Source organism: Zonotrichia leucophrys, chromosome 4, assembly GCF_028769735.1.
Source record: "Zonotrichia leucophrys gambelii isolate GWCS_2022_RI chromosome 4, RI_Zleu_2.0, whole genome shotgun sequence".
Taxonomy (NCBI): Eukaryota; Metazoa; Chordata; class Aves; order Passeriformes; family Passerellidae; genus Zonotrichia; species Zonotrichia leucophrys.
This window is the reverse complement of record NC_088173.1, coordinates 12,580,777-12,591,948: the sequence shown is the minus strand read 5'-3', so window position 1 is coordinate 12,591,948 and position 11,172 is coordinate 12,580,777. Positions and strand designations below refer to the sequence as shown.

At 37.6% G+C, this 11,172-nt stretch overlaps 1 protein-coding gene across 5 annotated transcripts in view; it reads right to left on the bottom strand.

Annotated features, from left to right (window-relative positions):
- Nucleotides 1-779: 779 nt before the first annotated feature.
- The window catches only part of FAT1 (FAT atypical cadherin 1), a 103,145-nt gene continuing 92,752 nt past the window's right edge, over nucleotides 780-11,172 (bottom strand). For 2 of the 5 annotated variants that reach the window (XM_064710488.1, XM_064710490.1), the window contains 8 exons: nucleotides 10,513-10,975; nucleotides 9,842-9,995; nucleotides 9,501-9,611; nucleotides 8,660-9,291; nucleotides 8,276-8,413; nucleotides 6,180-6,239; nucleotides 3,394-3,429; nucleotides 780-2,494 (listed from right to left, as the gene is read on the bottom strand). In XM_064710488.1, coding sequence (XP_064566558.1) covers nucleotides 1,872-2,494; nucleotides 3,394-3,429; nucleotides 6,180-6,239; nucleotides 8,276-8,413; nucleotides 8,660-9,291; nucleotides 9,501-9,611; nucleotides 9,842-9,995; nucleotides 10,513-10,975 — 2,217 coding nt within the window. In that variant the 3' untranslated portion in view covers nucleotides 780-1,871. Of the gene's footprint in view, nucleotides 2,495-3,393; nucleotides 3,430-6,179; nucleotides 6,240-7,745; nucleotides 7,800-8,275; nucleotides 8,414-8,659; nucleotides 9,292-9,500; nucleotides 9,612-9,841; nucleotides 9,996-10,512; nucleotides 10,976-11,172 lie in introns of all 5 variants that reach the window. The other 3 variants (XM_064710491.1, XM_064710492.1, XR_010439837.1) reach the window with 2 other exon arrangements.

The window sequence follows — 11,172 nt, the reverse complement described above, 5'->3', positions numbered from 1 at the left end:
CCTGTATATAGGCAAGTTAACACAGGAATGTCAGTGCCTGGCTGTGCCCTGTAATCCACCCAATTTCCATTATACAGCTGCCAAGCTGGGAGTTGTTCCATTTTGTATATAAATAGCACTCCAAATACAGTACCCTGTTCCCCTAGATGGTAGAAGGCTGAGGCTTAGCTCTCATGATGGGGGAGAATCTAATATTGTATATTCCTAGGCTACAGAACTTTATGACAGTAGGAACAAAATGGAGGTGGAGCTGAAAGGATTCCAGGCTATATTAAAAATTCACTAATGTGCCAAGAAATCTGTTCTGAACTTAAAAAGCATCCCTCAAGCAAGAGGCAGAAGACAGTTACATTATTCCTTTAGCTTGCCATCAGGCCAAATTTATGCTAGAGAACTCTGTTAAAGGCTTTGTTTTTTTCTAGTCAGAAAAGCAGCTGGATAATACACAGGAAAACAATATTCCACCTTTGCTTCTTCAAGGTGAAATTCTAGTGTGAACTTAATGTAAGAAACTGCAACTGAAACATAATTGCAGGAAACCACCAACTATTTAGCACAAAGTCAGACAATGGCATGGCCATTTCAGCATGCAGGTGCACCATCAAAGGGTAACTAGTCATGAAAATAAGTATTCAGGTGATAAAGGAGGGGAGAAATTGCTTTAAAGATCTTGGGGATTTTCTTTATATATATTTTTGTGACTTGAGAAAAAATATTCAGCAACTTACATAGCTGATATTATATGTTTAAAGAAAAATGCAAACTACCGAGAAGGCTGCTGCAGTTTGATACCCATCAATCTTTATTCAGACTGGCCCGATTACTTTTAAAAACACCATTAAGCAGACACACACTGCCATCTTGTGAGCATCGCTAACACAGCTGCAGGCTGATTTCAGAGGAGAGGAAAAGGAGTTGCTTGGAGCAAGTAACTTAATACAGTACAAAACATATACAGACTTAAAAAATGCTGCACTGAATGCTTTGTCAATGGTATATTATATAATAGAGATACACAGAGCAAAGCTAAAGTATTTTATTAATAATTTATTGTCAGTAAGAAAGACTGGCTAATGGTAATTTTCAGTAAAAACCTTTACAAGACCATTGGATCACAAATATACAGACACTATAAAAACTGTGTCATGGTGGTTTTGGTTCTAAACTGGTATGCAGAGGGTCCCCAACACACTTTCCAAGAAGGGAAAAAAATGTTTACAGTTCTAAAATACAGCAACCCATTTAAGACATTTCCATATAGCTGACCCAGAAAAATATCAGACCTAATGTATGTACAATTGAAATTGTGTGAATATGTTGAATGTTTTACAATGAAATGTCAAACCTTAGTTTTTCAGGGGAATACATACAGTGATGCCCTGATTATAATAAGTCAGGGTGCTCATTTTTAATGGCACACTAACACCACTAGTTTCAGTGGAAAACAAATTCACAAAATATCTACAAAATCTAGTTAAAACTATTAAAATCAAAACTGTACATAAAATTTACAAAAAATAGGAGAAAATTAATTGCATTAGAACTATATAAATATAAGCATCATGCTAACATGGAGAAGTGGTATGTGATTTTTTTTTAACATAGAAAATGTAAGTACATAAAGGATGTTCAGAAATGGCACAGCCAATGGAAATCTTAGAACTTTCCAAATACAGTAGGTCAGGAAATGGAAAGAGGTTCATTTAGTGAAATGAATTGCATGATCCAATGCTGCCATGCCAGTTTAGCTCACTGAAACAAAAGCATTCACTGTGGTTGGGAAAAAAAAAAAAAGAAAATATAAAAAAGCTCTTGAAATTGTTCTAGATTTGATAAAGTTTGTTAGAGTCCAGGCACTTTTGTTGAGTGTGTCAGACTTCTGTATGTTGCTGGGAATCAAGCGGAGGAATTTTCACATCTTCGAAGTGAGCATCATCTCCACTCTCATAGTCACTCATCATGACTTCAGACTCCATTTCACAGCATGCCGACACATCCGAGCAGGAGGCTGTGGAAGCGTACACAGACATGGACATGTTGTCTGCAGGGGGTGCCTCAAAGTCTGGATTGAACCCCAGCGAGTACGGAGCGAACGGCTCTCTGTAGCTGCCGCCGCCGCCGGGGGCGGTCTGAGGTTCTGACATGTCTGCAGGGTAGTGATGGGGAAGGTACTGGTTAAGGTTAAATCTCTGCCTGCTCCTTGTGGAAGAACCCAAGCTACCTACGGCTGGCATGTCTCTGGGTGGCTGTATTGACTCAAACTGGTCGCTGTATTCAGGTGGTAATGGTGGAAGCTCATCAGGTGCATGGAAATCATCAGGTGGAGGTGGAAAATCACTCTCTATGTCATAACCACCAGGGTAATAGTCTGTATCGATGGCATTTGGATCTGTGTAGAGGGGAGCTGACTCCTCCACCACTTCGTAATTTGGATACTCTTGGATACCTGGCAACTGAACACTTGGCATCCAATCTGATGTATCCCAGTGATAACCTGAAAAGTTAATTAAAGAAAAAAATAGTATTATTGTCTTGTATTCATGTCAGTCTGAACTGAGAAATCAACACATGTATTAAGACAACACAATCACTGTGATTAGGACACCACTTGTTAATCAGCAGTTTGCCCTGGTTGCACAAAGACATTCAACACAACTTCACTTCATGCCATGCATGAGATAGTGCATCATTCACAACTTGAACTTTTACATTTTCCCACACATCACACCTAACATGGGAAGAGCTGTAGTCACCTATGGAATGTGCTGTCACAATACATAGTTGTTCAATGGATAGCAAAGAATCAACACCCTACCTGGTGCAGCTAAATACTTAATTGTTGCTGAGTAATTAGTTAGGGTGATAACAATGGCCTATTTTTCTTAAGAATATAGTTAGCATATATAAACCATTACTTTCTTAGATAAAAGAAGCAATTCCTATTTGGTAAAGTATTTCAGACCATTTAAAGTGACTCTGCCGCTCAAGCACATTATAAAGTTAGTTTCACAAAATGCTGTTAGCTCTACAGGAACACCTCTGATAAAAATCTTATGTTATTAGTAAAGACATTTGACATTCAACTACAAGAACAAACCAGGAAAATCAAGCTTAATCATGCAAAAATGACTGGACTTGATCCTCTCTTGCAAGCTCCCTTTGAATAAGTTTGTATTTGCTGGAAACTAGATATAAACCTAAACTAACTAAAACCCAATAATTTCTCTCATCTGAACACCAATAAAAAAATACAATGTTGTGATATAGTACAAATCTAGTAAAAAGAAATCACTGCAAACAAATGCACAGCAAGCAACTAATATTAAGTCTGTGTTAAAACCAAATATTAACAGAAATTTTGGTGAACATCAATGAACTGCATGCAGAAGTCACCTCTTGAATTGCTGAGGTCAGGAACAGCAAAAGATTCTTTAGATGGCAGAATAAGAAGAAAAAGGAGAAAACATCTGTAGTTAGGAATCAAATAGTAGAACCAATATGAAGACAAACAATGACTAGTCACTATGAAATTCACACTGGTTTTGTCCAGTTTAATTAGCAATACTAAAATTTTTTTAAATTTTCTCCTGAGCTCCTTATTTGTTAAGACTTGAATGGTAGGACAGCTACTGAATTCATGTACAGCCCAACTGGGACATGGTTGTCTTGTGGTAAAATCTGCAGTCTGGAGTTTACTGAAATCCTTGTATCAGTATATACTGATCAGTATATACAGGACTTATGCTACACAAGGTAGTAGGACTTGATCTGATTTTTTCTTTCCTTGTATCTACCGTTGTGTTTTCATACAGGGATCCATCTATTGGTGCTTACACTTAGAAGTATCTCTTGAGTATCAGGGTAACTCTTCCTTTAGCGTCTGGCTTCCATACATAAGCAGTGGGAAACCTGCCTCCCCCTTTGTACAGCAATTCCAACAACTCACACTCAGCAGAGAACTGCCCTGACAAATATTAAACCTTTGTCTATTCAGGAATCTATATTCCCTATTAAAGGCTCTATGGATGAGTGATGACTATCCTAATGGCAGAATCTTCTCCTAAGAATTCATACTTTCATCTGTTGGAAGACTGAAGAGACAGAGGACTCTTCAGAGAGAAGTTCCTTTATTTTTTAGCTTGCCTAGCCCAGACATACTGTTCAGACTAATGGAGATGTCAGTCTGAGCTCTGAGACTCTTAAAACATCTCTGGCCTTAACTTCAGGAGAAGGTTCTGATCGTTAGTCCACTTAGAAGACAACATTCTTTATTTTTCCTGGGAAATTGGGTGCAAAACTAAAGCCAATAGGCACTATGATTTAGAGCACTTTCACCAAGGAATGGAGACATCTAGGTTTTCCTCTTCTTCTGAGGCAAAGACTCTTTAATGTAAATAGCAGAAACACAAACTAGAACTGGACGTGCTCATCTTTATGTGACAATCTGCTGGATTGGAGCTGTATTTTCTCTTGCACTCAGCATTGCTACAATCTGAGGAGCAGTGCAGAGAATACAGGCCCAAAACTGTCCTAGATGAGATTAGCTACAGTTCATGCTTCCAGGATGGCTGTTGGACAGAAACACTTGGGGACACTAAAGGTATGGACCATCTGTCCCAGAACACGCTCTTGCTGCAGGCTTGAGTAAGGATCTCTGCTGCTTGAACTGACACCCTCCCTGAGGGTGCTCAAAAGCACAACTCCTTACCTAAGATGCTTATCAAGAGGAAATGCTTATTAAGAGCAGAAACTCTCAAATTTTAAGAAGCAGCTGGAGTAGGACATATTTAATCTCTCAACAATTGCAACACACACAATGTCTGTATTTATCTTACGGTGATACTAAAACACCAGGCAATATTTTTATCTTTGACTTGAAAACTACATCTATAACTTTCAGATTCTACCAATTAAAATCTTAGAGAAAATCTGAGTCAGTTATTAAATATTTCCCCTGGTACATCTGGCCTCTTTTAGTCCTGTAATTCTCCCATTCCCAAGTACTGTGCATTGCAATTTTTTTTTGCACAGGCTATTGTCTATAGGTACACATTAATGAAATGGCACCCTCATTAATGAAATACTCTCAAGTAATTGTAAGTCCTTGTATTTGTCTACTTTTTGTGTGCCTGTGTAAATTAAAAAGGGTGCACTTCAGATAACAAACTAAAGTGAAACTTCAGCTACTCTAATAGATTTTATGTTCTTACAATGGCTTCATTTTAAGTAGGACTTAGTAAAAAACATTATGTTTCCCAGTCTGTATTTCGAAATAGGAAGCATAGACTGGATCTATTTCAGAAGAAACCTTTGCAAACTCATGGTCATGGAGTGAATCATTTGCCTTTTACTGGAACTTACTTAAAGTAGTATTTAATCAATTGAAACAACAGTTAGCATTTGTGTAGACTCACTGGCACTTTTATTACTCTTATTATTTTGTAAAGAGTTTGTATTTCCCAGAGTGGTTAGTTCTTAAATGTTAGGAGAAATAAAATAACATACCATTGAAAATGCCTACCTTACCTCCTTCTAACTTCCAAATACATACTACACACATACACACAAAAATATGTGTATGTACATATACCCAAATGCACGTTTTAGGTACTGTTGTAAGGCTGCATAGTAACAAGCTAGCTAAAGTGAGGAGGATGTATATGCCTACATCTCAGCTGCAGACAGAACTATTTTTTTTCTACTTAAGAGAGAGATTGATCTGAAGACCAAGGAAGTGAGTACTGATACCAGACTATTTTGATTCTGCTCAGCTGGACAAGGTGTCAACAGGTGTGGGTGGGAGAAGAAAAGAAAGCAGAGGCTGCTGCAGTCATCTACAGTACTGCATGTATTTGCCTTTGATGTTGTCTCAATTCTTCTGGCAGCTTTAGTATTAATATTTTCAGAAGAGAGTAAGCACCCAGATCTTTTTATGCTAATCCCTTTTTTCCCAAGAAAATACACTTTGAAACCTGTTGACAAGGCATCCATACCATACTCAAGAAAACATTAACAGATCTACAAGATAAATATATTTTTTGCTATAACTTATCAGAAAGTCTGAGTAAATAATATTCTATAACTCACATCTGGCTTCTACATTACTAGAAGACAATGTAAGACAACAAACATGCATTATGCTGCCAAAGCAGTAAATAAATATGAAAACATGTATATACCTTCTTTTTCCACCGAGTCAACAACAGCATTGACAAGGTGTATTACAGTCACTACGGAAGCTTGTAAAAGGTATAAAAGGAGCAAATTAAAACAAACCTATAGTTAGTATCACTTTAAACAGCAGACAGATACACATAAAAACCCCCATCAACACTGTGAAATTGCAGTTTGTTACTGTTTTATAGAGCAACATTATTAGTGTACATGCACATTCACTCTCAATCTAGAGAGTAGTTGCATGTAACACATAAAACACATATTTAATGCTCAATTTTATTATTGCTAAACATACAAAAGTAACTACTCATGAAGTACATTTTGCATGAGCACAAGGCTGCTTAAGTTGTTTTAGAATTTCTGAAATGTTGCCTAAATATACTCATTTGCATCATACTTTATCTATATAGCAACAAACTAGACTTTTCTCAAGGCTTGCGTTGAGTGAATTAAGGATTGTTTCATTAGACTTCTCCCTTAAAGATGTAAACTATGTTGCCTCCCTACCAATGAAAGATACGGGAAAGAAATTTTCTCTGAAATGAACTAAAAGGATAGAATATGAAAAATACCTACTGAAAATTTCTGTTACTCATCTACTTAAGTTTTGTATAAAGTAGAGGAATACCAAATTCAGGCTGTTACATACTTATTTTAAAAAAACCAAACTTGAATGTATTTTTTTATGTCTTCACTTCCCCTCAAGATAGTTTTGGAATGGAGAAGGATTTATTCTTATAAGGTAAAAATGAAGTAAGCACATGCAACTGTTTTGCACAGCTCAGGGATTAAATATCAAGCTATTAAATTCTGAATCTACCAAAATGGAAGGAAGGAACAGTATCTATGATGCTACAGCTACTTCTCTTAAAATGATGTATTAATGAGTAATCAACACATGACAGGAAATGGGAAAAAGAATATACTAGACATATAAGACAGTGAGGAGGGGAGAACAACACGTACAACACGACACTTAAAACCACAGGGAAAAAAGTTGCAAGTTGGCATCAGGTCTACTGATAAAATGATGAGGACTGCAAGCATACCATTTTACTTTCACCAATCATTAAATCACATAGTTTTCTTTCATGCTGTTAATAACAAATTACTCTACTTCATTAAGAAGCAGAATGTTCTTTATTCCTAAACTTAAGAAATTTCAAGTTCTTTTTCACCAGGCAGAGACAAAAGCAGAAAGCGGAATAAAGAGTCAAAGCACACCTTAACTTAGCAAATTAAGTTATGAGAAAACTGTGGCTTTGTCCAATCAGTATGACATGCTTCTGAATACACAGATGCATTCATATCAACTACAAAAGCATCTGTCATCACAATGGAAAAGACATCCAATTAATAATAATCAAACCCACAAGTATGTCTGCTGATTATATTTTGATGGACTTGAGATGTGATCAAAATATTTATATTTTTATATTGGCTTTTTTCAATGTATGAAATGTTTTTATGAATTCATTTCAATCATGGTGAAAGCCAAATATACTGTTCTATTATAACAAAAGTCCTTTTTGTGAATTTTCCTTCATTACTAAAGTAATCAAACTTACAAGCAGTCCCTTAAACTCTGCTCTCACTCAGAACTGATCTGATCCATATGGGAGCTGAGGTCGCAGCAAGAAAAAGAGAAGGAAACAAATGAAACTGTAACACCAGAAAGCTTTTTACTGAGAGCTGAACAGCAAAGTGAAAGTTATATTTGTGCAGAGGCCATTTTTTAAAATTCACTGTATTCTTGTATAAGATGATAACTAAGGATAACCTAGAAGAGTTTACCAAATTCTAATATGTTTTAAACACAGGCTCTGAGCAACTTGAGCTGCATTTTCACTGTAATATTCTAACAGCAGAATGATTATAATTTTAAAGTAAAGTAATTAACAGTTGGCATAGAGAAAAATATTTTTTTTAAAATTAACAGATTTGGGCATTAACATAAGTAAATGCAAATATATATTAAATAAGCTACTATTTAATATATATTCAATATATGTAAATCCTATTGTTACTGAGAGATACAGATGCAAAGACAGAACAAATGAACATCAGCAGCGGTACAGAATGGTTGCATTTTACGTACCATTGTCATCACAGGATTCAGACTGGAAGGAGCTGAGAGACTGGACCTCAGACATGCTTTCTCTTGCACTGTAAGGATGGGAGTTCTTTTCATCCAGAGGCTTCTTAGAAAGGCAGGGGTCAAGATCTACTACTTTAGCTGAAAGAAAAAGTTTCGAGTGAGACAATGAATAGATTCTAGATTAAAGAATCAATACTACTTAAAGCTGAAGTCTGCACATTTTTACAAAACTTAGTAGAGCATGAAGGCTGATCAGAGACAAAACCCCGTGAAGACATAATGCCTTTTGTACTCTAAGAAGTGCGGACAGAGACTTTGCACTCATATTAAAATTGTACCAGCATACCCATTTAACAGGAAAGGAAAAATAGGAATGTCTCTTACTGTCATAGTCAAAATCCCAGCTGGGTTTCTGTATTGAATCACTGTCTGAAGGTGAGTTGGAGGGAGGTGGAGGCGGCAAGTTTGGTGCAACACTGCAAACAGCTACAGCTTTCCGGTGACCATGTACAGAATCTGGGTTAAAAGTACTAAACTCAGGGTGCTCAGGGATAGCAGACCCTTCAAAAGAATTCCTGTCAAGATTGTTCCTGGAGTCGCTTGGAATGCTTGGAGTGTATGAAATGGGACGAACAGGAACCTGTGGTGGGATGTCAGAATAGATGTTCTTATTCAATTTTGCATCAAAACACGGTCTTTGCAAGAAGGCTGTCGTAGCTCCCAGTTGCTTGTCTTCAGGTTCTGGCTGGTGCTTCTTCTTCCTACCAACCACTTTGCGGCAAACAACAAAAATCACAACTAACAAGAAGATTCCTGCGACGAAAACAATAATCCCAATCACTTCAGCTAAGCCAATGTTCCAAGATGTCGAAACATATTTATTGAGAACAATGTCTGTGCAGTGTTTGCCTCCAAATCCACGACTACAGTTGCAGTGGTATGAACCATAAGTATTCTCACAAAGGGCACCATTGAGACATGGGTTTTCTACGCATTCATCGACATCAGTCAGGCACCTATCAGAAACAGAGCACAGCAGTGATGTTTGGTTTACATCAGCAGTCTTTGTTGTAATCTTGTTCTCAACAATTTTAGATCTGTTTATTATAAGATACTGCACACTAACATGCATTTTACTGTTTTATCAACATCCCAGATTTCAACCAGTTTGAACTGTTAATCTCTTAATACTACTACAATTCAATGTATGTGGAATGCTACCTACCTTTCTCCACGAAAGCCTGCTTCACACTCACAAACAGGTCCATCCAAACTGTCAATACACTTGCCACTGTTTTTGCAAGGATTGTCTTTGCAATATGGACCCAGCTGGCATCTGCAAAGGCAAAACAAACAAAACCAGCTGAACATTACCTTACTGCAAGCGATTTCATAATGTGGGATATAGAGCTGTAACACTGGGGCTGCTGTTAACTTCAACCACCACCAGTATGTCTCAAATCTGAGCTTAAAGTAGGAAACACATTAAAAAAATCCAGAAAAAGTGTTACACTTATATCCTGTTTTCCAAGGGGTTCATTGATACAAGGAACCACAGAAACATACCTTTGACCTGTATATTGTCCTCGGCACTGGCAGATAAAATCATCACTGACTGGGATGCAAGTCCCACCATAAAGGCAGGGGTTGGAGGCACATGGGTTGACACTTACATCGCAGTGAGTTCCCATAAACAAAGGTGCACACTTGCAGTAGTAACCTGAAATCAAATACAGTCTTTTTGAAAGGTGCATACGGCTTTACTGGATTTGAGATAAAATCCTCCCTGCCCACCTACAGATTTAAAATAAATTCCTCCCTACCCACCAAGCCGCTACATGAGAGAAAGGATGGGAAAAGATAGAAATGTTTTTATCGACAGGTGAGGAAAAGTCTAACAGTAAGAGTTTTCTTAAACATTTTTCTTACAAAACACAAGTTGTCCCAATGATTTCAGAATCTTTAAAGAAAAACTCCAAAGTAGGCTGTTAAGAGGATGGACCTTAGATGTTAGCACTGAAGATTAAATCCCCACTTTGGCGGATGGACTTTGTCTATCTCATACCCCCAAGCAGTTGAATCTAGAAGGCACACACACCCTTCCTACCTATTCAACAACTGACTTTCTACAACTCTGGGAAACCAAGAATTATGCATGAAGTTGTTTCGTCCCTCAAAGCAGAGAAGTTGAAAAGCAGTTTTGAAAGCTAAAAGCAGAAGAATAAAGAGCAGCTTACCTCCATTTGACAGTGCGTTGCAGATTCCTCCATTCTGACAGGGGCTGCTTGAACATCCATCTGTGGCAGTCAGTAAGCACCCAGGAGTGACATCTACAGATTCCTCCATGTGTGCATAATTTCGAGGCTTGCTGTTTAGAGGCAGCTCTTGTCCATTTAGTACAATGGAATCCATACAGCCTCTGAAACCATTGCTAACCTGAGGACTTCTACCGTGTCTTGTACCTTGCTGACGAATATGACCACCAAAGAACACGTGATTGTCCAGGTTGAGTGTCCTAAGCGTACCAGGAGCAGTACCAGATGCAGTATGCACCCTGTCCAGAACAAGGCGAGCATAGTTTCCATCCACCTCAAGAGATACGGAATGCCACTGGCCATCGTTTATCTGAGTGCTCTGAACAGAGACAATCCCGGGTCCACTGCCACAATCAAATTTATATTGCAGTCTTCCATGATGGATCTACAGAGGAAAGCCACAATATCAATAAATGGTCTGCACACTTAAAGAGTTTAAAATATTGATGCCTATAAAAGTTTATGTTTTCTGGAGAGACAGGATGATGGTGGTGTTCATAAAAAGCAGTTTAATAACACTGTTTTCCAGTCACAGCAACTGTGATTTATTCTATATGGTTCTTTTAATTGAAACGTACACTT